The sequence below is a fragment of the Pseudophryne corroboree genome, chromosome 7 (genome assembly GCF_028390025.1).
Source record: "Pseudophryne corroboree isolate aPseCor3 chromosome 7, aPseCor3.hap2, whole genome shotgun sequence".
NCBI classification, from domain to species: Eukaryota; Metazoa; Chordata; class Amphibia; order Anura; family Myobatrachidae; genus Pseudophryne; species Pseudophryne corroboree.
In genome coordinates this window covers 110,449,261-110,475,254 of record NC_086450.1, presented here as the reverse complement: position 1 = coordinate 110,475,254, position 25,994 = coordinate 110,449,261, and the positions used below count along the sequence as shown (strand labels likewise).

At 45.8% G+C, this 25,994-nt stretch overlaps 1 protein-coding gene across 8 annotated transcripts in view; it reads left to right on the top strand.

Annotated features, from left to right (window-relative positions):
* The window catches only part of FMNL2 (formin like 2), a 446,274-nt gene that overhangs the window by 265,476 nt on the left and 154,804 nt on the right, over positions 1-25,994 (top strand). For all 8 annotated transcript variants that reach the window (XM_063933532.1, XM_063933537.1, XM_063933536.1 and 5 more), the window contains exons 3-4: positions 21,681-21,761; positions 24,963-25,039. In XM_063933532.1, coding sequence (XP_063789602.1) covers positions 21,681-21,761; positions 24,963-25,039 — 158 coding nt within the window. The remainder of the gene's footprint in view (positions 1-21,680; positions 21,762-24,962; positions 25,040-25,994) is intronic.

The following is a 25,994-nucleotide window of genomic DNA, read 5'->3' as shown; positions in this document are numbered from 1 at the left end:
CGCTGGGGCTTTACAAGCAGAATCAGGCACGGTGGGGGGCCCGTCTCAATGAATTTCAGCGCGCAGTGGGCTCACTCGCAAGTAGACCCCTGGATCCTTCAGGTGATATCTCAGGGGTACAAATTAGAATTCGAGACGTCTCCCCCTCGCCGTTTTCCTAAAGTCGGCTTTACCGATGTCTCCTTCTGACAGGGAGACAGTTTTGGAAGCCATTCACAAGCTGTATTCCCAGCAGGTGATAATCAAGGTACCCCTCCTGCAACAGGGAACGGGGTATTATTCCACACTGTTGTGGTACCGAAGCCGGACGGCTCGGTGAGACCGATTCTAAATCTAAAATCTTTGAACACTTACATACAGAGGTTCAAATTCAAGATTGAGTCACTCAGAGCAGTGATTGCGAACCTGGATGAAGGGGACTACATGATGTCTCGGGACATCAAGGATGCTTACCTTCATGTCAAAATTTACCCTTCTCACCAAGGGTACCTCAGGTTTATGGTACAGAACTGTCACTATCAGTTCAGACGCTGCCGTATGGATGGTCCACGGCCCCCGGGTCTTTACCAAGGTAATGGCCGAAATGATGATATTCCTTCGAAGGAAGGGAATTTTAGTTATCCCTTACTTGGACGATTCCCTGATAAGGGTAAGATCCAGGGAACAGTTGGAGGTCGTTGTAGCACTATCTCAGGTAGTGTTGCGGCAGCACGATTGGATTCTCAATATTCCAAAATCGCAGCTGGTTCCGACGACTTGTCTTCTGTTCCTAGGGATGATCCTGGACACAGTCCAGAAAAAGGTGTTTCTCCCGGAGGGGAAAGACAGGGAGTTATCCGAGCTAGTCAGGAACCTCCTAAAACCGAGCCAAGTCTCAGTGCATCAATGCACAAGGGTTCTGGGTAAAATGGTGGCTTCCTACGAAGCAATCCCATTCGGCAGATTCCACGCAAGAACTTTCCAGTGGGACCTGCTGGACAAATGGTCCGGGTCGCATCTTCAGATGCATCAGCGGATAACCCTGTCACCAAGGACAAGGGTGTCCCTCCTGTGGTGGTTGCAGAGTGCTCATCTTCTAGAGGGCCGCAGATTCGGCATTCAGGACTGGGTCCTGGTGACCACGGATGCCAGCCTGCGAGGCTGGGGAGCAGTCACACAGGGAAGGAATATCCAGGGCTTATGGTCAAGCCTGGAGACATCACTTCACATAAATATCCTGAAGCTAAGGGCCATTTACAATGCTCTAAGCTTAGCAAGACCTCTGCTTCAAGGTCAGCCGGTGTTGATCCAGTCGGACAACATCACGGCAGTCACCCACGTAAACAGACAGGGTGGCACAAGAAGCAGGAGGGCAATGGCAGAAGCTGCAAGGATTCTTCGCTGGGCGGAAAATCATGTGATAGCACTGTCAGCAGTATTCATTCCGGGAGTGGACAACTGGGAAGCAGACTTCCTCAGCACGACCTCCACCCGGGAGAGTGGGGACTTCACCCAGAAGTCTTCCACATGATTATAAACCGTTGGGAAAAACTCGACAGGTATTGCGCCAGGTCAAGGGACCCTCAGGCAATAGCTGTAGACGCTCTGGTAACACCGTGGGTGTACCAGTCAGTGTATGTGTTCCCTCCTCTGCCTCTCATACCCAAGGTACTGAGGTTGATAAGATGGAGAGGAGTAAGCACTATATACGTGGCTCCGGATTGGCCAAGAAGGACTTGGTAACCGGAACGTCAAGAGATGCTCACGGAGGATCCGTGGCCTCTACCTCTAAGAAGGGACCTGCTCCAACAAGGACCCTGTCTGTTCCAAGACTTACCGCGGCTGCGTTTGACGGCATGGCGGTTGAACGCCGGATCCTGAAGGAAAAAAGGCATTCCGGATGAAGTCATCCCTATCCTGATCAAAGCCAGGAAGGATGTAACCGCAAAACATTATCACCGCATTTGGCGAAAATATGTTGCGTGGTGCGAGGCCAGTAAGGCCCGACGGAGGAAATTCAACTGGGTCGATTCCTACATTTCCTGCAAACAGGAGTGTCTATGGGCCTGAAATTAGGGTCCATTAAGGTTTAAATTTCGGCCCTGTCAATTTTCTTCCAAAAAGAACTAGCTTCAGTCCCTGAAGTTCAGACGTTTGTAAAAGGGGTACTGCATATACAGCCTCCTTTTGTGCCTCCAGTGGCACTTTGGGATCTCAATGTAGTTTTTTGGGTTCCAAAAGTCACATTGGTTTGAACCACTTAAATCTGTGGAGTTAAAATATCTCACATGGAAAGTGGTCATGCTGTTGGTCCTGGCCTGGGCCAGGCGCGTGTCAGAATTGGCGGCTTTATCCTGTAAAAGCCCTTATCTGATTTTCCATTCGGACAGGGCGGAATTGAGGACTCGTCCTCAGTTTCTCCCTAAGGTGGTTTCAGCGTTTCACCTGAACCAACCTATTGTGGTGCCTGCGGCTACTAGGGACTTGGAGGACTCCAAGTTGCTAGACGTTGTCAGGGCCCTGAAAATATGTTTCCAGGACGGCTGGAGTCAGAAAATCTGACTCGCTGTTTATCCTGTATGCACCCAACAAGCTGGGTGCTCCTGCTTCTAAGCAGACTATTGCTCGTTGGATTTGTAGTACAATTCAGCTTGCACATTCTATGGCAGGCCTGCCACAGCCAAAAATCTGTTAATGCCCACTCCACAAGGAAGGTGGGCTCATCTTGGGCGGCTGCCCGAGGGGTCTCGGCTTTACAACTTTGCCGAGCAGCTACTTGGTCAGGAGCAAATACGTTTGTAAAATTCTACAAAATTGATACCCTGGCTGAGGAGGACCTGGAGTTCTCTCAATTGGTGCTACAGAGTCATCCGCACTCTCCCGCCCGTTTGGGAGCTTTGGTATAATCCCCATGGTCCTTACGGAGTCCCCAGCATCCACTTAGGACGTTAGAGAAAATAAGAATTTACTTACCGATAATTCTATTTCTCGTAGTCCGTAGTGGATGCTGGGCGCCCATCCCAAGTGCGGATTGTCTGCAATACTGGTACATAGTTATTGTTACCAAAAAATCGGGTTATTGCTATAGTGAGCCATCTTTTCTAGAGGCTCCTCTGTTATCATGCTGTTAACTGGGTTCAGATCACAAGTTGTACAGTGTGATTGGTGTGGCTGGTATGAGTCTTACCCGGGATTCAAAATCCTTCCTTATTGTGTACGCTCGTCCGGGCACAGTATCCTAACTGAGGCTTGGAGGAGGGTCATAGGGGGAGGAGCCAGTGCACACCAGATAGTCCTAAAGCTTTCTTTAGATGTGCCCAGTCTCCTGCGGAGCCGCTATTCCCCATGGTCCTTACGGAGTCCCCAGCATCCACTACGGACTACGAGAAATAGAATTATCGGTAAGTAAATTCTTATTTTTTGGGGGGGTTTTCATGTTTTTTTAACTTTTGCTTCATTGACTATCCATGTCCCAAATCACAATCTTTAGTAACCTCGTGGTGGGTGAAGCGGAGAGAGGGGCAGTGTTTCAACAAATGCTGGTCACAGATGAGAACAGAATCAAAATGTACCCCAAAAAACAAAAAAAGGGTGGCGACCATTTGTGTGTCGACTTCTGTCACGTCGACCTTTTGTCACTGTCGACTGTCGACCTTGTCCATTGTCTACCTTTTACATGTCGACCTTTTGACCATGCCGACTGTGTGCATTTCGTCAAACTGGTATCGACTGAATGACTGTGGCCCCTTTTGCTGTAGATCTATTGACCCAGAACCACTGCTCATGTGGGTTGGATACTCTGTTCATGCTCTGTGTCTAACAATTCCCGTTACGTGATAGTTTGTCTTCAGAGCAGGGATTTGAACTGACTATAATAATGCAGATGATTCTGCTGTAGGTGCCATACATATGTAGATAACTTCATGGGGTTTCCTCTTCTGTGAATACAGCTTTATTAGCTGCAGGTAGGGTGGCCAATCCCGGGCCATTTTTTCAATCCCAGGAGTCGGGATTGAAAAATGATCAATCCCGGAATTTCCGGGATACCTGGCATTGGCTTCTTTTCAATGTGTCCCACCACCCCTGCCCTGCCCAGCCCAGATAACTCACCCTAATCTTGACTGGAGGGAGGGTGGGCCTCTTGCTGCGAGGCAATGCAGGGCGGCGGTGAGGTCCGGCTGCGCAGTGTGACCTCTGACTTCACGACACGCTGCGCAGTTCGCACAGCCGGGGCGAGGGGGAGCTGAGCAGGGGGGGGGGGGGGGGCGGGAAGTTTCTGAGCCTCCTGAGGACGCTCAATGCTGCCAGGCATAGGAAAGACTAAGGTGGTGGCCAATCCCGATTGGAAGCTCCAATCCCAGGGTTAAATCCCGGCCAATTTGGGCCGGTATCCCGCCGATCCCGGGATTGGCCACCATATCTGCATCTGCAGGTAAAGTTGGATACACTCGGTCAGAAAGTGTATCTAACAAATAAAATGAGCAAGGCAGTGACTTGTATTGCTAAACTGAGTCATCGAACACTAAGGAATCCAGTCTTTTGAATGTACTATGTGTAAAATAAATAAAACGTTTTAGAGAGAAGGAACTATCGTGGATCTTACTCAAAGGCTTCTACATAATTATGCCCAACCTGCCTGTAAAAACTTGGCAAGGCACATATGAAGCAGTGGTGTGTAGTGACTCAGCACTAATCTCCAATGCAGTGACCATTCTTGATGGAAGCTGAATATTTATGTACTGCTGTTTGATTATTTTAACCTTTTGTCACTGCATGTCATCATTAGTTTTATGAAGACGTTTTTTACGGCTTTAATTTCCTTTCAGTGTAATTCTAAAGCGGATTAATGTTCCGGAAAGATAGATATATATATTTTGCAGCACAATGCCAATGTTTGAGGGCTGACTGTTGGGAAAACAAGACGGAAATAGAGGAAGATGTTCCAGTGATACAGTGTATCCATCTTTCTGTCTACACATCTCTTCTTCACTTCCCTACACTGTCTCTGATGTTATTAGCGATGTCTGCCGTGGGTTATAGTGTAACCAAATTAAATGACTGCTCTTTTTCTTTCCAAGACATTAATCTGTAACAATCTTTCCTCTCTATGTCCCCGAATGGCCTGCTGTAAAGTCTCTCAGAACCAGCCAACTGCAAAATAATGTACAATGGGGGTCAGTCCGAGTTGATCGCTAGCTACCGTTGTTCGCAGCGCAACGATCAGGCTAAAAAGCGGCACTTCTGCGCATGCGTATGGCACGCAATGCGTACGCGCGACGTACTTTCATAAAAGCCGATGCAGTTTCATACAAGGTCTAGCGACGCTTTTCAGTCGCACTGCTGGTCGCTGAGTGATTGACAGGAAAGGGGCGTTTCTGGGTGGTAACTGACCGTTTTCAGGGACTATGCTGAAAAACGCAGGCGTGTCAGATACAAACGCAGGCGTGCCTGGGAAAATGCGGGCGTGGCAGGCCGAACGCAGGGCGTGTTTGTTACGTCAAAACAGGAACTAAATAGTCTGAAGTGATCGCAAGCTAGGAGTAGGTCTGGAGCTACTCAGAACCTGCTCGAAAATATTTTGGTACCGTTCTGCGATCCTTTCATTTGCACTTTTGCTAAGCTAAGATACACTCCCAGAGGGCGGTGGCTTAGCGTTTGCATGGCTGCTAAAAGCAGCTAGTGAGCGAACAACTTGGAATGAGGGCCAATGTGTGGTTGTGCTTTCACCATGAGAGATGGGGTGGACAAAGTGTAGTCCATATTTGTACGATTGTTACAGTCATAATTATATTTTAATGTCAGTGATATAATTGTGTCAGCAAGGTAGTGAGAGTTCTCTTATTTCAATGTATATTTATATTGTACAGTACAGATATGACCTCTTACATCCTTGCTTCAGTCACGCTAAACAGCCCTTGAAGTTGAGCCATGCCGTGGCGGTACTCTGTAGCGTTGAGCGTCTTATTTGCTTTTTTTTCAGCAAAAAGGGGTCTTACACACAAAATAATGTAATAGGACGCATAAGCAGCTTCTGCTGATTAAAATTATATGCAGCATGCCCATATTCTGTCTGTAATAGCGGCTCTATCTGCATCTGAAATGAAACATTACAGGGTTTTCCATGAAAACTCTGTAGCATAGCATTTGGTATGCAAATACAGTGGCAGTCACACACAGAAAATAGGCATGCTGCATATCATTTTAATTAGCAGAAGCTGTTCATGAGTCCTATTACATTAAAATGCAAAATTAGATGCTCGGCGCTACCGAGTCACACGGCACCCATGCATTATGTGTAACGCGACTTGTGGCACATGGAGCAAAGATGTAAGAGGACACATCTGTAGTTCATATGTTTGACTAAGTATCTAGCCAACAATCCTCTATGGAGATGTTGTAATGATGCCTGATGTATGTAATGATGCCTGGGTTTGGCGGCTGTGCGTGATGGAACTTTTTTTAAAGGGACAATCACTTACAGGGCAAAACCAGGCATCCCGCATGGCCTACAGTCTCGGGCGTCATTATATCCGGCCCTTAGTTTGAGCGGGAAGACCACATATACTGTATACTATTATTGTCAGAGTCTGCTCTGGTGTTATATACTCAGGACCAAAAAGGAGAAAGGCAAACAGTACGCAGGGGCTGGCTGGCAAACTTTTAGCCTGGGGGGCAAGTCCAGAGCACTGGCCCATAAGTAATGGTGCCATCTTAAATGGAGGTTTTTTGTTAAAAAAAATAATAATGTATTAATAAAAAAAAAATTAGGCCTGGTCGTAAATTATCCCAAAGATACTTTATTATAAATTTGTCAGTGCGGCCGCAGCTTCAGCAGTGCTGTGTAGTGCAGGGGTGGCCAACCAGTCAGTGACAAAGAGCCAGAAAAGATCTGTAGTCAAGGGTAAGAGCCATATCATGCACGCAACGAAGGCGCGCAAGCAAAAATGGGGGCGTGGCATAGTTGTCACAAAGCCACACCCCATTTTAAATGCACACCTTTCGGTTTGACGTTTGTAGGAGTATGACCTTGTGCCATAACCCCATTTTTAGTCATGTTGTACAGTGCCACATACAAATAAAGCCCCTGTACAGTGCCACATACATATAAAAACACCAAAAAATGGGTGCCTCCACAGTGCCAAATACATATATGCCCCCACAGTGCCAGATACATATATGCCTCCACAGTGCCAAATACATATATTCCTCCACAGCGCCAGATATATATATATTCCTCCACAGTGCCAGATACATATTTGCCCCACAGTGCCAAATACACATATATTCCTCCACAGTGCCAGATACATATATTCCTCCACAGTGCCAGATACTTATATGTCCCTATAGTGCCAGGTATGCCCCCACTACCAGATACACATCTCCCCAGCCCAGTGCCAGATATGCTCCCAGTGTAAGATACACATGTCCCCCCAGTGCCAGATATGCCCCCAGTGCCAGAAACACATGTCCCCCCAGTGCCAGATATGCCCCCACTGTCAGCTACACGTCTCCCCAGTGCCAGATATGCCCCCACTGCCAGCTTCACGTCTCCCAGTAACAGATATGCCCCCACTGCCAGATACATGTTCCCCCCCAGTGCCAGATATGCCCCCAGTGCCAGAAACACATGTCCACCCAGTGCCAGATATGCCCCCAGTGCCAGATACACATACCCCAGTGCCAGATATGCCCCCAGTGCCAGAAACGCATGTCCCTCCAGTGCCAGATATGCCCCCAGTGCCAGATACATGTCCCCCCAGTGCCAGATATGCCCCCAGTGTAAGCTACACGTGCCCCCAGTGTAATCTACACATGACCCCACACTGCGCCCCCCCCCCAGGTGCTGCTCACCGCCGCGCTGCTACTCTGCTCAGACTGCTGCTTGTGTGGGGAGGAGAGTGCAGCGTGCGCCTCTCCTGCCCATCAGTCTCCACTCTCCGGCGGCGTTGATTCTCTCTAATTAGGCGCCGGTCCATGAGCCAATCCGAGTTCACAGACCGGCAGCTAAGACTCCTGATTGGCTGCTGGTCCACAAGCTCTGATTGGCTCACGGGCTGGCGCTGGGCACTGCAGACTAGGGCAGCGGGAGGTGCCAAGGGAGCTTACGAGCCGCATGTGGAGATAGAAAGAGCCGCATGCGTCTTGAGAGCCGCGGGTTGGCCACCGCTGGTGTAGTGGAAGGTAACGGCCGGCCCGTGACCCTTGGCAGTAGCGTGGCCCGGGGGGCACATGGCACACTGCCCCCCGGGCCAGCCCGTCTCTGACAGTACGGGAGGGATAGTTTTTTATGATGCCATTTGGAGAATGCTTGTTCTAACTTCATTAACCCATTACTTAACCCAGTGGTTCCCACATACAGTCCTCAAGGTACCCTATTGGTCCAGGTTTTAAAGATATTCATGGCTCAGCACAGATAGCTAAATCAAATTGATTGAGGTACTAATTAACTAACCTGTGGCCAAGCATGAATATACTTAAAACTTGGACCGCTAGGATGCCATGAGGACCGCGTTTGGGAACCTCTGACTTAACCCATTCTACTATGCCCAACCTTTACACCAATCTAAACTTTTCATATATATAAAATATAAAATAATAGCATAGGCGGATCTAGGTGGGGGAGGGGGTACTCGGGCCCATGCCCCCCCCCCCCCACCCCTGTCATTTCTGACTTTTTTTTTTTTCAAAAGTAGAACTATTGCCATTTCCATCAGATTTGATAAAAGAGCACTAGGACCCACAACGGCTCTAACAACAGGTCCGTGTGGTAACCAACGGGGAGGCCCCCTGCTCACACCGCAACCTACCTCCCCCCCTGCCAGCCGGCCAGAATCCAGCCCAGGCGCAGGGTTCAAATGCCAGCATCGAGTAAGACTTACCTATGACGGCACAGAAGGCTTCATTAGCCCTCACTGCACCGCACAGTTTCCCAGCACTTCCTCCTCCACTTCTTTTACCACCATGCTAGGTGCAGTCACACTCAGCCTCAGCTTTGAGAAGGCGGCCCGTGTGATTGTGACAGAGCTGTCCTGCAGATGTCTTATGCTGCTTGTTGGAGATCCAGCTGACTGTTTCTGCTAATCAAAGATGGGCAGTTTGTGTCCTGCAGTCTGAGTCTCACTGCAGTGCCCAAAACAAGGTATCCTGCACCTGCCACCACCAACTAAACACTATAATAATTATATTATGCTGGGGTGCCTTCCAGGCTCCCATACCTAATGGAACAGGTGACCAACATTTCAAGGTCCAATCAGCCTTTTCATCAGGGTGAAACATTGGCAATAAACCAGGATGCGCTCCCTACAGCCAATCATTACCTGATGGTGTATTCTGTAATGCCACACCCCCTGTGATACCACACCCCTTATCTGGGAGCACGCGTGCCTTAGGTGCATGTAAATATAATTATTACCGTTCCCCTATCATGGTGCCCCCACTTTCATTTTCTTCTGGATCCACCCCTGAATAATAGTAAAGGAGATTTTAACAAACAGAACACATTCATCCTTGTGTGAGCAAATTAAGAACTGTACAGTATGTACATAGAAACTTCTTATAGATGTCCCCACACAACAGAACAAAAATGGTAGCCTTCTGTCCAGAAATATGTTATGTGCAAAAATTCCACTTGTGGTACAGATGTGTCTTCTTACATCCTTGCTGCAGTCACTTGAAGTTGTGCCATGCCATGGCTGGACTCTGCAGCACCGAGCTTCTTTTTTTGCATTTTTTGCCGCAAAAATTGCATCTGTATCTGCATTTAAAATGCCACATTATACTGTTTTCTAGGAAGACGGTGTAGCATAGCATTTTGTATGCAAATACAGTCACAGTCACACACACAAGCTGCTCGTGCATCCTATTTCATTACTTTGCGACTAGGACGCATTCTGTGGGAGAAAACGCAAAAAATGACGTTCAGCGCTACTGAGTCACATGGCACTCACACCTTATGTGCAACGTGACTTGTAGCGCACGGAGCACAGATGTAAGAGGACACATCTGTATAAAATAAATTCAGTTCACAGTAGAAAATACAGCGAGTACCCCCTCCACTTTTTTACTATAAATATAGAATTACTAAGGATAAAATTAATCTGAAAAATAATTGTTCTGATGATTTGCTGATTACATCCTCACCCCTCCAGCCAGTGGCGTCAGAAGGTGCGGGGTGTGCGGCCCGCACCTGCGTGTCCCCCTCGGAAGGGGTGACACCAAAGTGCCAGCTCTTCTGTAGTGACAGGAGCCGAGTGCTGCAGTGAGATAAACCCCTGCAGCACTCGGCTCCTGTCACAGATAAGAGCCGGCACTGCATGCTGAGCAGTCTCCGGGGGCAGCCGGCATCTTCGGGGAAGCTGGACATGCCCCCGGAGCGAAGAAAAAAAAAAGACCCGCGAGGCCACGTTCCCTTTTACTTAGGACACACCCCCTTCTCATCCGCCCGCGGCTCCTGCGGGGGGGGGGGAAGCATGCTTGTTTGAAATCCAGGATCTTTATTGGCTGTGAGGGCAGAGAAGGGGCATGCTAGTAAATCAAACTTCTGCTAACTTTATTAATACAATGATCACATGCGCCATACCAGTTGGTTTCCAGTCGTTGCTCTGTTGCTCCATGCCTTGCGGCTGGCAGAGACTAGGACTGAAGATCCTTGTTGCCAGTTTTATGTGGCATCAGAGATTACACCCTCTGTATATGTATAGTAGTAGAGCATACAGATATAAATGGTGTCATTCCCACCATGAGACGTTTTTTTTTAAAGGTTTGTCTTATTCCTTCTAGTACGACTTACTGAAATCATGGTATTATCTTTCTAGCTTCATTCTGTGCTTCTCAGTTATGTCTTTTTACATCATTAGATGTCTTTTTAAATTATTAGGTGACCTGGAAATCTTGCACTGTTTGGGCTCCTGAGGACCTAAGATATGATGCAAAATCTGCACTTTGTATACAACTCTCTAATACATAGATCATATCAGTTGTCTGTCACATAGTGGGGCAATAAGCATAACAAAACCCTCTAATTATATAATAGTGTGTCTAAAATGCACAGATAAACAGCAGAAAGAAATAATTGTATTTTATAAAAGTCTAGGGCAGTAGGGATGGGGTAATTGCAGCCCCTCCAATAAAATCCGCCACCTTAGTGAGCCAGTTGCATACCTCCCAACTTCTACGATCTCCGAGTCGGGACTCCTCTGCATGGCGTAGCCGTGCCCACCCGAAAAGAGGGCATGGCATCTGTAAAAGGGGGCGTGTCTTCACAGGAATGTCGCGACCGCCTGCCACACCTCCTGTTTTCGTCACTGGGGGGCATGCCCAGTGCTCTGTGAGCTGCTGGCATGCCCCCTCTGTGTCCTGTAAATAGACGCTGTGCACATTAACACAGCGTCTATTCACCGTTGCTCTACAGCAGAGCTGTGACTGACAGGAGCCTCCCAACTGCCCCTAACCCACCGCGGGACACTGTGGCCCGCGGATGGGACAGCGGGACAGTCCCAAAAAAATAGACAGTCCAGCGAAAATCTGGACATTTGGGAGGTATGCAGTTGCCGTTAGTGACTACACTGGCTTCACTTTGACTGGCAGTGACTTCCTATTGGAAGTGCTACCTGCCAGTCACCCGCAGGACAAGCTGTCCTTTTGGCAGGTGTTTCCTCCCTCTGGGACTGCCAGACAAGTCTGAGATTAGTAGAGAGTGTGCTTCCTGTGGGTTTCTATGGGCTGCTGCCGATGCAGTCCATAGAAGTCAGAGCCTTGCGCATGCGCAGTTCCCACAACTGGTTAAGCACATGCACTGGTCACGGCGCCTACCAGATCTCCTGTGCAGGTGACAGGACCGACTGGCAGTGACTAGCGGTCTCCTCTCCAGGCAAGTGCAGTGGCAGTGGCAGCCCCCTCCTACACGAAGGTAGGAACCGCCGCTGGTTAGCATTACTGCCCCACAGCCCTGAAGTCATGGACCTCAACCATGTGAAGTTTGTATAGTTGCATGGGTCTTCTCCCACAATCCAAAAAAATACTGGTAAGTTAAATGGTTCCTGCAAAAATGAACCCTAGAGCTTTTCATTCACCGTACAGTATTCTGGAGCTAACGGTATTCTATTTTCCATTTCAGCATACAGTAGTTTTCCCTTCCAGAAACACAGCTCTCTCCTCTTGAGGTGTCATTGTAGCCGCCAGGTTTTCATCTGTCTGGTTGTGCAGAGTGATTGTCGGGATATAATATGCACATAATATGCAATATCCTGTTTATTTAAGTAATGTGTCTCTGGCAACCCTTTCTGGCAATTTAATCAAATACAATTTGGGGGTGGTAAGTTGAATTTAGTTTGGTTCCGGACAGAAAACTAATTTGTCAGGTCTAGAGGCAGACAGATAAATCTAGAATGCAGTTCATAGCCAAGATCAAGGAAAATAAATTACCAAGTCATTTTGAGTCTCCTTTTGTTTTGTTTTTTCGTTTTTTTCTTCTTTTTTTCTCTCTTGGTCTATTGACTCCTCCAGCTCAGAGGTGGTCTCAAGTATGACTAAATAGAGCAAGCAATTTATTAATGGTCTGATGATCGTATGTAAAAATACAATCTTTGTTACAGGAATGTAAGATTATTTTTTAAAGGGAATAGGGTTTATCTTTTGAAAGGATAGTTACTGTTTCTAGTAAAAATATAGTATTCTTACACTAATCTGTATCACAGGCAGGGCTGGCGACAGTAATATTGGGGCCCCGTACACTGATATCACTGGGGCCCCCCTCAGATGAGATATATATATATATATGTATGTTAAAGCGCAACGGAATTTGCGCTATATAATATATATATATACATATATATATATATATATATATAAAATATAATTTATATATTCATTTATACAAATATAGAAATATGTACAGTATATCTCTCCTTTCTCCCCCACACACACCACAGTCTGTGTCTCCCTCTCTCCTTCCTTCCATTCCCAGCTCCCCAAGCCTATCCCAAAGCCCTGTATCCCCACACCAATCCACTCTTGTGTGCTGCAACCCCCAGATCCAAACACCGCACAGCAGACCCTACCAGAAGAGGCCAGTGCAGGGCACGGAAATCTTGGCCAGCGGAGCTGCTGCCATGTCCCGTAACTGCCTGCAACAGAGCAGAACCCAGAAGAGCATACGCACACTCGCTCCGCACAGTCAGGACCGGTTCTACACCTTGCGGCGCCCAGTGCAAAAGTTTCCACTGGCGCCCCCCCCGCAGCAAAACAGTTAGCTCGCGAAAATTAGGGGCCTGGCTTCATAGGGGAGGGTCGTGGCCAGTTATGCCCCCAGTAGCTGTGCCCCCAGATTTGCCCCAAGTAGTTGTGCCCCCCAGTTGATTTGCCCACTGTAGCTATGCCCCCCTGTAGATTTGCCCCCAGTAGTTGTGCCCCCCAGTTGATTTACCCCCTGTAGCTGTGCCCCCCTGTAGATTTGCCCCCAGCTGTTGTGCCCCCAGTAGTTGTGACCCCAGTTATTTTGCCCCCTGTAGCAGTGCCCCTTGTAGCTGTGCCCCCAGTAGCTGTTCCCCCAGCATGTGCCCCCTGTAGCTGTGCCCCCTGTAGCTGTGCCTCCTGTAAATCTGCCCCCAGTATGTGCCCCCTGTAGGTCTGCCCCCAGTAGCCGTGCCCCCAGTATGTGCCCCCTGTAGATCTTCCCCCAGTATGTGCCCCCTGTAGATCTGCCCCCAGTAGCTGTGCCCCCTGTAGTAGTGCCCCCAGTAGCTGTTCCCCCTGTAGCAGTGCCCCCAGTATGTGCCCCCTGTAGTAGTGCCCCCAGTAGCTGTTCCCCCTGTAGCAGTGCCCCCAGTATGTGCCCCCTGTAGTAGTGCCCCCAGTAGCTGTTCCCCCTGTAGCAGTGCCCCCAGTATGTGCCCTCTGTGGTTGTGCCCCTTTTAGCTGTGCCTCCTGTATGTGCCCCCAGTGGTAGCGATGCTTTCAAAGCCTAAAAGAAAAAAAACAATACTTACCAGCCTCGCTCCTGCTTCTGGACCGCTGCTGCTGCTGTCTCCCGGCGCCGGCTCCTCTCTATGGGAGAGACGTCATAACGTCTCTCCCATAGCAGCACCGCACTGACACTAGGGGTCAATTTTGACCTCTAGCGTCAGCCAGGGATGCCGGCTGCAGCGGGCGCAAACGGCGCTCCATGCAGCCGGGGAGCGGGGAGGGAGGCTTAGTAGTGGCTCTTGCCACGGCGGCGCCCTCGGGGTAGCGGCGCCCCAGGCAAAAAGCCTGCTTGCCGTGGCAAGAGCTGCTACTGGTGAGAGGCTCCTGTCACTCTGAAACTGTGGCCACACTGCTTACAGCTCGCTGCCCTATTTGGACAAGATGGCTCACGTCCCTGCCAGGTACTTATCAGCATATACTTGGGGCCCCTCTGATCCTTGGGGCCCGGTACAGTTGTCCCATTTGTACCCCCTGTCGCCAGCCCTGCAAGCAAGTGGGTAAGAGGGAACTCAACCTGACCATTTAAACACCTATCCTGCACTATGATTGGCAGCCACCAGCACTGGTTTTGCCTATTACACTGACCATAAATTGGTCCTCGATCACCAAACCAAGGCATCCCTGCAAGTGCCCCGATGCACCCCAGGGTACCACAGCACCCAGTTTGGGAACCACTAATATACTGTATTGGAAATATACAGCTGCATTTGTACATTTTGCTGTTTCGTTTTGTTTCTGTACCCCAAGTTCTTGGATCAGTATGTAAAAGTACACACCTAAATATTCTCCATATGTTGTGTAGTAAGAATAGTCCCATAATGGACAATTTGCCTGAAGAGTTTATCCTCCCCAGCATGTGAAAGAATGTACAAATATCTCCCGTGTATAGGGCCCTTAACTCTCCCGTGCACACATCTCTCCCGTGTATAGGGCCCTTAACTCTCTCTGCACATGTTATATCTGCCACACCTGCAGTGCACCTGGTTTTGCCCAACTGCTAACAAATTTGCTGCTGTGATCAACTCTGAATTACCCCCAAAGTCAGCATTCAGCCATTTGATTATTATTATTATTATTATTATTATTACTATTATTACTAAAACATATACACTTGTACACTTGGGTTTGAATGTATCTACCCTCCAATGTCTGTTGACATTATAAAACTATAGGGCAAATGTATTAAGCCTGGAGAAGTGATAAAGCAGTGATAAGTGCAAGGTGATAACGAACAAGCCAATCATCACGGGTTGGAAAAATGACAGTTAAGAGCTGATTGGCTGGTGTGTTATCACCTTCCACTAATCAATTCTTTATCATTTCTCCAGGCTAAATACATCTGCCCCTATATGTCACCCTAACATACAGGACATAGATAATGACATGCCAACATGATAAAATGTTGACAAACAGTCTTATCTGCTCCAGCAGAGGTGGCGGCTTCTGGGTCCCAGCAATCACGTGTGCAGCAGTTTTGTTGCAGACAACTGCTCAAGCGGCAGCTCTGGTGAATATTGTCCCCTTAACCCTAATCCCTACCCTTAAGCCTATCCCCCCCCCTCCCCCAGTGCCTTACCCTAGCCATCCACCAATCAGCATGCTGACAGCTAGCCACTGTATGGCAGATGGGATCCGGTCTGAAGATCGACAGTGTCTAGGTCGACAATGTTTAGGTCGACCACTATAGGTTGACAGTCACTAGGTCGACATGGATGGAAGGTCGACAGGGTTTCTAGGTCGACATGTGCTAGGTCGACAGGTCTAAAGGTCGACATCAGTTTTTAGCATTTTTTTGGGGGGGGGGATTTTTTCATACTTAACGATCCACGTGGACTACGATTGGAACGGTAAAGTGTGCCGAGCGAAGCGGTAGCGGAGCGAAGGCACCATGCGAGGGGACGCGGTGCACTAATTTGGGATCCCGGTCACTCTACGAAGAAAACGATAAAAAAAAAATCCTCATGTTGACTTTCAGACCTGTCGACCTAGCACATGTCGACCTAGAAACCCTGTCGACCTTCCATCCATGTCGACCTAGTGACTGTCGACCTATAGTGGTCGACCTAAACATTGTCGACCTAGACACTGTCGATAAAACGAACCACACCCCATGGCAGATGCCCCCTGGTCCAGATCGCATGTGCTCGAATGTCCCCAGAATCGTGGGGCCCTGGCTAACTGTCCAGTGTGCCCATATGTTAAGGTCAGGGACCTGCAGTCAGGGTAGGCAGGGTAGGCAGAGCCTTGCTGTCATACTCCGGTATACTCCACAGTTTTTTTTAATAACAATGATTAGAATAATGCAAAGAAGATATTTATAACTTATCAATATCATCTTTGTATTATTCTAATCGCCACCAAATCATGTGCAGTATGTGTGTGTAAATCTGTCTCTGATACTAGACAGTGCCTCCCCAGTCATTGGGCACGTCACTGGTTAAGATGGCCTGAAGCTGTGACCGTCTACATACAAACTAAATACCTTATGCAGATAAATACATTATATGTGTGCAATGCACATGTATTAACAATGTGACTATACTATTATAAGCATTATATTGTTATGCTGTGTGACAATACATTAATGTGACTGTGGCATGTATTAATAACACCATAAATACAGTATACGCATTTGTACAGGTGGATCAATTTCAAATGTTATCGGGATTGAAAAATGGTGATTCACGGGAATACCCGGGATTTCTTTGTTTCCTGTATCAATGCCCTCCCTCCCCCGCTCCGCCATGCGCCGCACACATAACTCACCAACCTGGCATCTGGGAGGGCGGGTGGGTAACTTCCTTGGGTTCGGTGAGGTCCGTGGGGTGGGTAGCTGGCTGCACAGTGTGACTTCTGACTTCACGTCACTCTGCGCATGGGGAGTTGGGAGGAGGGAGCCGGGCAGCGTCTGAACGTCTTGAGGATGCTCAACCCTGCCTGACAGTAAAAAAGCAAAGGACCGTCTGATCCCGAAATCCTTGGGATTGGAGTTTCCAATCCTGGGATTGAATCCCGGACGTTTTTAGTCATAAATCCTGGGATCCCGCCAAATCTCGATCCCGGGATTGGCCACCCTAGTCCTACTGTAATTGAGCCCCTGAAAAAAAAGAATAAAAACCCACAACAAATATCATGGTAATATAAAATATGCCTCTTATCATCTAGCTGTTAAGCACTAAAAATATTATGAGAGCATTTATTTTTAGAACACAGATATAACTAGACAATTATTGTCACATCAATACTTTTGAAATATCCTGTACAACAGTCTTACCCACATAACCCAGTGAGCGAGGGCATTTCATTAAGTATGCACAGAAATCAGCGTTACAGGGTTTTTTTCCGCCTCTGATAAAGGAAGCATTATTTTGCTATTCTATTTTACACTTACGTGTAGAGGAACTATAAAAATAATCAATATTAATTTTGTCAGATGTCCACATTAGCGCAGCTCTTACAATAAATAACATGAGAAGCTTCTGAGGTAAATAATGACCATACAGATTACGGCATATCATGATTGTATTTTAGTCAGACCTTTGCTCGGTGTGCCAGGCCAGACATGGTGAGATAATGCAGCTGTGTGATGTGAAATGACCTTTGGCCGCATCTTTTATCCATTCTCTGAGATTAGCCAATGCTCCTTTCTAAATAGTTATACAGACCTCAGTGGAAAGCTTCTAACTCTAAAGTGACAAGTTGGCCTTTAGCACGGAGCCATTCTTTAGATGATCACATTAATTGCCAAAAGAATGAGATCAGCACTAATACTGTGGAAAGCAAGTAGACTGTCTGACACGGTTCTGTGGCTCTAAATTAAACAGCCCACGAAAAGCCTATTGATGTACAGTCTGGGCTCCTAGTATAAATTATTAAGACTGGGGACATCTGTGTGGACTTTACTTGGAGTTACACTTTGCACACCGCATCTTAAGATTGAATTTAGTTTGGGCTGACATATGAAATTAAATGTTCTAATAATTTGCTTTACACTTTGTGCATTGTGTGTTTTTTGTGTGACTGCCTTGTGCTTTGGCTATGCGACTAAAAGTAACAGCTGTATTATATCTTGTGTTAATTAAGGAAATCCGTCTGGCAGTCAAACAGGCCATTCATTCAATATCCTGGTTTAAGTCACTGTAAAAACTCTAAGTCATGCTCCCATTGGGCGGGATGTACTAATGTACATCGCCGCCCATCGCCGCCCTGCGCCACGATGCTGATCGCATATGTACTAACATATGCGATCAGCATTGCGGAGGACAGCTCTTCCGATAAGAGCTGTCCTCCGCGATGCGCAGCGGCAGCCTGACTTCCGGGATTCGGCCCCGGGAGTCAGTGTGCGCATGCGCGGGGTGACGGGGCAGCCGCAGGGCATGCTAGGAGGGATCCGATCGGATCCCTCACACAGCGCCGCGGAGAGAAGCTCATAGGCTTCTATGGACTATAGGTAAGTATGTGTGTGTCGGCAGTTGTGTAATAAAGTTTTACTATCAAGGTGTATGTCTCCTGTTTTTATTTGGGTATTTTTTTCCCAGTAGTACTACAGGTACCAGCGGGCCCGTTTTTCTCCCGCATGCTGGTACTTGTGGTTCTCCAAGTACCAGCTTGCGGGGGAGGCTTGCTGGGACTTGTAGTACTACTGGAAAAAACAATATTCTTTCACATTTCTCAAGGCTATCAGCCTCCCATCCGCAGCCCTTGGATGGGGGGGACAGCCTCGGGCTTCACCCCTGGCCCTTGGGTGGCTGGGGGGGGACCCCTTGATTGAAGGGGTCCCCACTCCCCCAGGGTACCCCGGCCAGGGGTGACTAGTTGGATATTTAATGCCACGGCAGCAGGGCACTGTATAAAAGTGACCCCCGGCTGTGGCATTATCTGTCCAGCTAGTGGAGCCCGATGCTGGTGTATAAAATACGGGGGACCCCTACTCTTTTTGTCCCCCGTATTATTTGCACCAGCACCAGGCGCAGAGCCCGGTGCTGGTTTTAAAAATACGGGGGATCCCCTGTCAAATTTCCCCCCGGATTTTTAGAACCAGGACTAGCTCGAAGAGCCCGAGGCTGGTTATGCTTTGGAGGGGGGACCCCACGCCATTTTTTTCGGGTTTTTCCCGTTTTTTCCCATTTTTAAAAAACTGGATCAAAATCCGTCAAATCGGCCGTTTTTTTCGGCCGCGGGACTGTCAAATCCGTTTTTGATTGAATATGGTCAATTTCGGCAGCCACTTGCCGAAATTGGACGGTCGAATTGTGTCGAATTAAAAAACGGCCGATAATTTGCCGCGATTCGCCGCTAATTGCATATACCCCTATGTCTGTCTGTTATTACGAAGTCTTGTTTTGTTACTGTTTGTTCACAATTGTAAAGTAAAATGGAATTTGCTGCAATATAAAAGCAACTGTTATTATTATTATTATTATTATTAATAATAATAATAAAAAAGTCATTTAACTTTCTTTGCTAAGGTGTGCAATGCTTTGCCATGTTTTTCTGTTTTGCTTTCACTTGGCAACCTTAGATCAGTAATGCCAGAACAGTGAACAATAAATGTTGTTTGTTATAAAGTCTCATCACCTGAATTAGGGCTTGATTTAGAGATGTGTTAATCTGTTGATTAACGCTCATTTCTGATGATTTGGGGTCTGCGCCTTCGCATTTATAATGGGTACCGCGATACCGTGTGCAGTTCCCCCAAGCCTCAGTCTGATTGACAGGAGGGGGCATTTGGGGGTCGTTGCGATGGCCGTGACGTTGGAAGTTGGATCCCAGCTTGCGATGTCGGTTGCAGTGCTGGGATCGCAGCTACATGCAGGAGGCGTCTTTTCTACTGAGGCGTCTACTGAATGCCCCTCCTGGAGATCGGACAAAAACACAATGCTGCTTGCATGCAGTATTGCATATCTGTCCATCTCTGAAACAGGCCCTTAGTTCCTTATACACCTGCATATTCTATTTTGAGCTATGGTTGAGTCCTCCTATCCAATTCATAGCTCCGAAAATGAATAAGGAGGAGGTAGGGACTACTGCATGGCTATTTTAAATGGGGATCCTCATAGAGCTGACAAGTTCTCGAAAACCTAATGAGTGCTACTTAGATGCTCCTGGTGCCTGGCTTGATGGTTTTGTGCTAAACTATTCCATTTTAAATAGAAGGTCTAACTCTTCACAGTAACATTTCAAGGTGTAATCCAACTATCAATGTTTATATTCTGCATTCTTTATATACTGGTATGCACAAAAATACCATATATCATTAATAAGAAAATGTAACGTAATCATGTTTATATATGACCTGTTCAGGACCACCAATTCAACACCATAATTCTGATATCAAACTACTACTGGTAGTTTGTTACTCAGGTCCTTCATGATGCTTTTCCATGGACTTTGACCATGATTTGATCAGATGGTCATATCTTAATTAGCAGTGGTTCTCAAACCCGGTCCTCAGCACCCCACGCAGTTCATGTTTCCTGGTATTCTGCTGTCTTCAATGAAGACATGCTGTAACGGGTGATGCAGAGTTGCACCGAAGTCGACTGTAATTGCTGCATTGTGTACATGGAACTAAATGGGTATATTCACTCATATTTAGGGTTCTACGCATCTTCGTTGGATGACCGCCCCTTTCCATACACCCATACAATTAGTTTGATATCCGTCATTATTATCTGGTCTCACTGGTACTAGCCAATACTTGGTGATCTAGTAGGCCTGGAAACAGGCATAATTACTCTTCCATCCATGCACAGCTCGCAGTTCCATCAGCATGCCCTCACTGATATTACAGACCTGAGAACGGCATAGTTTTGACTCTTCAGTCCAAGTGTAAATATGGCTTACCTGTCTACGGCCCTACATTGCTCGTACTCGCATAACCCTGGGTTCCAGTCCATGCACAGTGTGAAAACAGGCAGTGTACCCTAATTCTGCATCAGCCCCATAGTGCACAGAATGGTAGCTACATGCATTGTGTCTGTTAGATGTGGCGGTCCTTGGTCCCTTGTGATGGACACTTTATCCTGTAGAACTCTTAATGTCTCCTCCTGGCTTTCCTTAGGGCATTACTGTTTTGTTTGGTGTTGTAAATGTTTAATATGGCTTTCTGAGCGTGTGTCTCCTGAATAATAACATGAGTGATTAGTGAAATATGATTCCTTGGAGGCTTTTATGGGATGAGAAAACTCATGCCATGTTTTATTGGGTTTTAAACCTAAAGAAGCTCTAAGGATGGGTCACATGTGAATACAGGTTGAGTATCCCATATCCAAATATTCCGAAATACGGAATATTCCGAAATACGGATTTTTTGAGTGAGAGTGAGATAGTGAAACCTTTGTTTTTTGATGGCTCAATGTACACAAACTTTGTTTAATACACAAAGTTATTAAAAATATTGTATTAAATGACCTTCAGGCTGTGTGTATAAGTTGTATATGAAACATAAATGAATTGTGTGAATGTAGACACACTTTGTTTAATGCACAAAGTTATAAAAAATATTGGCTAAAATTACCTTCAGGCTGTGTGTATAAGGTGTATATGTAACATAAATGCATTCTGTGCTTAGATTTAGGTCCCATCACCATGATATCTCATTATGGTATGCAATTATTCCAAAATACGGAAAAATCCCATATCCAAAATACCTCTGGTCCCAAGCATTTTGGATAAGGGAGACTCAACCTGCTATTATCTAAATTTACAATATTGTCTTTTCACTACTTTTTTTTTAGGAAAGGTTTCAAGTAAAGAACCCACCGCACACATATATCCTGAAGCTGAAAGGTTATCTAGACCCTGCAGTAACAAGGAAGGTAAGAGAGCACTTATTACGCTGTGTTTGGTAATTTTCATGTCTATTGGTTCAGATGTTAAGATGTTTTAGGAGAGCATCCAGCGAGAGTTTAGACTGGGCTGCATCATGGAAAGTTCTTGATAGAAACCAAAGAGCAGAGAATTTAGCAATGTCACCAAGCGGTCCAAGAGTCATATTAAGAAAGTATTTTTTTTTAAGGTAAATTTGACGTCTTACCAAATCAGTGGGACAAAAACAGACTTCACTACTATACATGGAAATAAAATAACTTGGCCAAATGGAAAGAAATATCTTGAAATACAGCAAAAATATCTGTAATTAATAATATCCAGGCAGGCCAGATGTGCTCATATCCTGTGCCTGAGCTTGGAGAGCATAGCAGATCATCTCATATTGCTGATTGCTTCTACGGGCTTCTCACTTAAACAATCCCTGCTTAGCACTTCCATAATATTGGTTTGTATTACTACTGCTACAAATGTTTCCTCATACACCAATCCTCAATACGCCATGCGGTGCAAGATGCTGAGTACAAGTGAGCTACGCCGAGCGGAGTAGTGTAGCAAATTTTTATTTAAATTTCCATCTAATTGGCATTGCAAATGCAGTAAAACACCCTTCAAACTGTACCAGAGAGGCCGGGCTGCAACTTTACCCGCACAGGAATTAATATGTCCTAAGGATGAAGTACAGCGGAACTTGGCATGAAAAAAAGCTACGGATGCTGCATTGTAGCACTTCATATACAGATTCAGACTCGCACACAGATGTAAAATGTTCCATATTAAATTAATCCATGCAGTCTTATTAAGCGGTTTTAACACATCCGATTGTTTAATTTACAGTGCGACAAAGACGCACATTTCAGCTAGAAAAATGCTCGTGACATGCTGAGCTGCACGGGATTTGGCGTGCCAAGTAGGGCTGTTTGGAGCGACTGCGGCAAGAGTGTATAAGGACACATCTGTAAGTCAGTTATGCAGAGCTGATTGGATATTTAGCTCCTTGCACTGTTTCTTAAAGTGGACCTGTCCCCTGCGTGCAGTGAAAGCAGTCGTCTGAGGATCTGCGTCGCCGGAGACAGGCTTCCTGAACCCCGGTGTCTGGCTCCTTTGGCCAGCCTGAGTAAGCTTCAGCTAACACAGACTGGTCAGAGTCTGTAACCATCGTGAATCACGACCGATGGTCGCGATGGTGATCCACGGCTGCATCGGATCCTCACCAATGCAAACAGGAGGCATCTATGTCCTGCAGATGCCTCTTGATGGATTAGAATTTGAATTAGACGGAATGCACAGCCGCGGGGACGCGGCTGTGCAATCCATGCAAACATTGGTCATCAAATGGTATAACTGATTGTTTCCCATGATCAAATCAATCCTGCATCTTGTGTTCATAAAAACGGCCTACACAGAGGTTTTAGAATTGACTGTGGAAAATATAAATGTTGGAACTGATATTAATATCTATAATATTCCAAAAATATTGTAAAAAATAAATGAATAAACCCCTAGTGGTTTCAAGTTTTCTGATGACGGATGGATTTTGGCAATTGCAGATGTCCATCCCTTATGTAGTAATTCTTGAATAAGCAGCAAGATGGTCTGTTAACATCATATTCTGTGGGTTATTGTCAGACTGCTGTGGAAACTGCTTAGCGTGTCAGTTTAGATGAGTGTGATACATTGGTAACATATAATAAACCACTCAGAAAGAGAGCTGCTTTCTGGATAAGTTGGTGTCTTGGGTTAGTTCTTGCTTAAACCGTCCTGTAAGCAAAACAATTATACCCAAGTATAAGTAGTCATGGTCACCAAACCTGCCACAACTATTTGAAGTTGAGTTGGAAACTACGATTTTCATATGTACGGTTAAACGTCTTAAAAGGGAAAATTGGCTGATACACAAAATCCCTTAGAAATTGATGCTGCTTCATACATATTAAGGGCTAAGTGGTAAGGTATTATTGTAGTTTCCATTACTTCTAGCTGCCAGATTTATGCAATTATTTCTAGAATTAATATATGTCATGAACACATAAATGTAATACTTATGAAACTGAACTGTGTCCCATACTAGGGCAGTGATTGCTCTCCGAAAGGCAATATTTCATAGCAGCAACAAGTCTAAAACTGGTACATTTGGGCTTTGTATAATTAATATTTCACCCAAGGGCATAGCTATCATAGGTGCAGGGAGTGCAGCTGCTATGGGGCCCAGAGCTGAGAAGGGCCCATCTTCCCGGTCAAAATTACATTGGGTGGTACATAGGGACCATTACAAACTTTTGCCTTGGGACCTGCAATATATCTAGTTACTTTCCTGTCACCTGCTCATTGTAATGTGGTATAAAATTTCCTTGAGGGCATTATAATGTTATATAACATGACATGGGGCACTGTAACAGTCCATAATATGAACTGGGGACACTGTATGTCACAATGTGAATTGGGGGTACTGTATAGCATAATGTGTACTGGCAGCCTTACAGTGTGACATAATGTGGACTAGGGCACTACTATGGTTCATAAAATAAACTAGGGCACAATTGTTGGCATAACATTAACCAATGCACTACTATGGTTCAGATAATGAACTAGGTAGGGGACTACTATGGGGCATAAAATTGCCTGCTGAGAAAGGGGGTCTCTCCAGAAACATTGGAACTGGGGCCCCTCAAAATGTTGCCATGGGGCCCACAAAATTCTGCCTACGCCACTAATCTCGCCTTGCTTGGATGCACAAATTGGAAGCAAAATTGCATATATCCTCTTCTAAGCAGATCTGGAATTATTAAGTACAGTGAGATTCTACCGGTCAGTGCAACCCTGCTCAATGGCTATCCCTAAGAAGTTCAGTTACACTATCTTTACAAACATTTCACACAAATTAGGCTACAACTCAATTCTGCTAATCTCCCACCCAAACCACACCCATTTAGCCAGGAAGTCATGCCCATTCTGGAATTAGAAAGTCCTGGACAACCGCAACACTGTAACTGTCCGTAGTTACAGTAAATGGATATCAAAATATTGATTTGAAAACATAAATACAACTGCTACAACATTTCAGAGGCTAACGCAAACTTCCAATACATTACTGGACATACAGTGTGTGATTACATTTCCAAACCAATATCCCATTAGTATCAGCAGAATGTAAACATTGAGGTTACTTATTTCATTTTCTATCTCTGTAGAAATTTCGGAGGAGGGTTCAGGAGTCCACTCAAGTTTTACGGGAACTGGAAATCTCTTTGAGAACAAACCACATAGGGTAAGAGATGTTGGTTTGAAAATTTCTGTATTCAAAAATAGTAGAATGTTTTTAAATAGGTACACGGTGCGGGACTACACAATTTACTATACAATTTACATTTTCGGTTTTCATATAGTACCTCGTTGGTATTTCTAATGTCAATCAAAGTGATAATTTCAGTGTTTTATATGATACATTAAAATTAATTGTGTTAATTTGTAGTTGAGATGAGAAGGATACCTATTCTAGTGTTCCTCAGTTGACAAAGTGGCTAAATTACGCCCCTAGGTTATGGAAAGATTGGACAGCACTGCAGACATAATGAAACCACTTTAGGATGATAGGATGTATTAAATATTTAGGTGACTTATAGGGGGGGGGGGGGGAAACCCACAGGTGTTTTTGACAATGATGGGTTGTGTTTTGTTTTTTTGCTTTGCATAGTAAACCAAGTGATAACAAATGAAAATCATTAACACAAAATGCATTATTATTGATAAGGGCATAAGGCAACTTGCAAGATGTTAGAAAGAGCCATACAGTACTAGGACGATAGTGATACCCACAATGCACTGGTTAATATAGTTTCAATTCTGCGTAATGTTAGTAAGATGTGTTCCGTAGATTTACGATTGTCAGGTTTGAACATTTCTATGTTCTTTAAAAAAGTGTATTCTGGTTTAACTGACCGTTTTCTAGAGGCTGTATGTGTGCATTGGCAGAATGTATGATAATTACATGTATTAGGTTTTATAGGGCATATAAGTAAGGGTTTGATGTTGCCAGACTGGTGAGCTAAGCAGTTTTACTTACTAGAGGGGATTGAATTTGGACGGATGCTGCAGCCTAGTCATGTTTCTCCGTTTTCAGCTGTTCCTTTAATAAGAATATTATAAGATGAGTGAAATGGAAAAACTGCACCTTCAAATAAAGTTATTTTTAGCTAAACCGCAAAGTTTAGTCTACTTTTTCC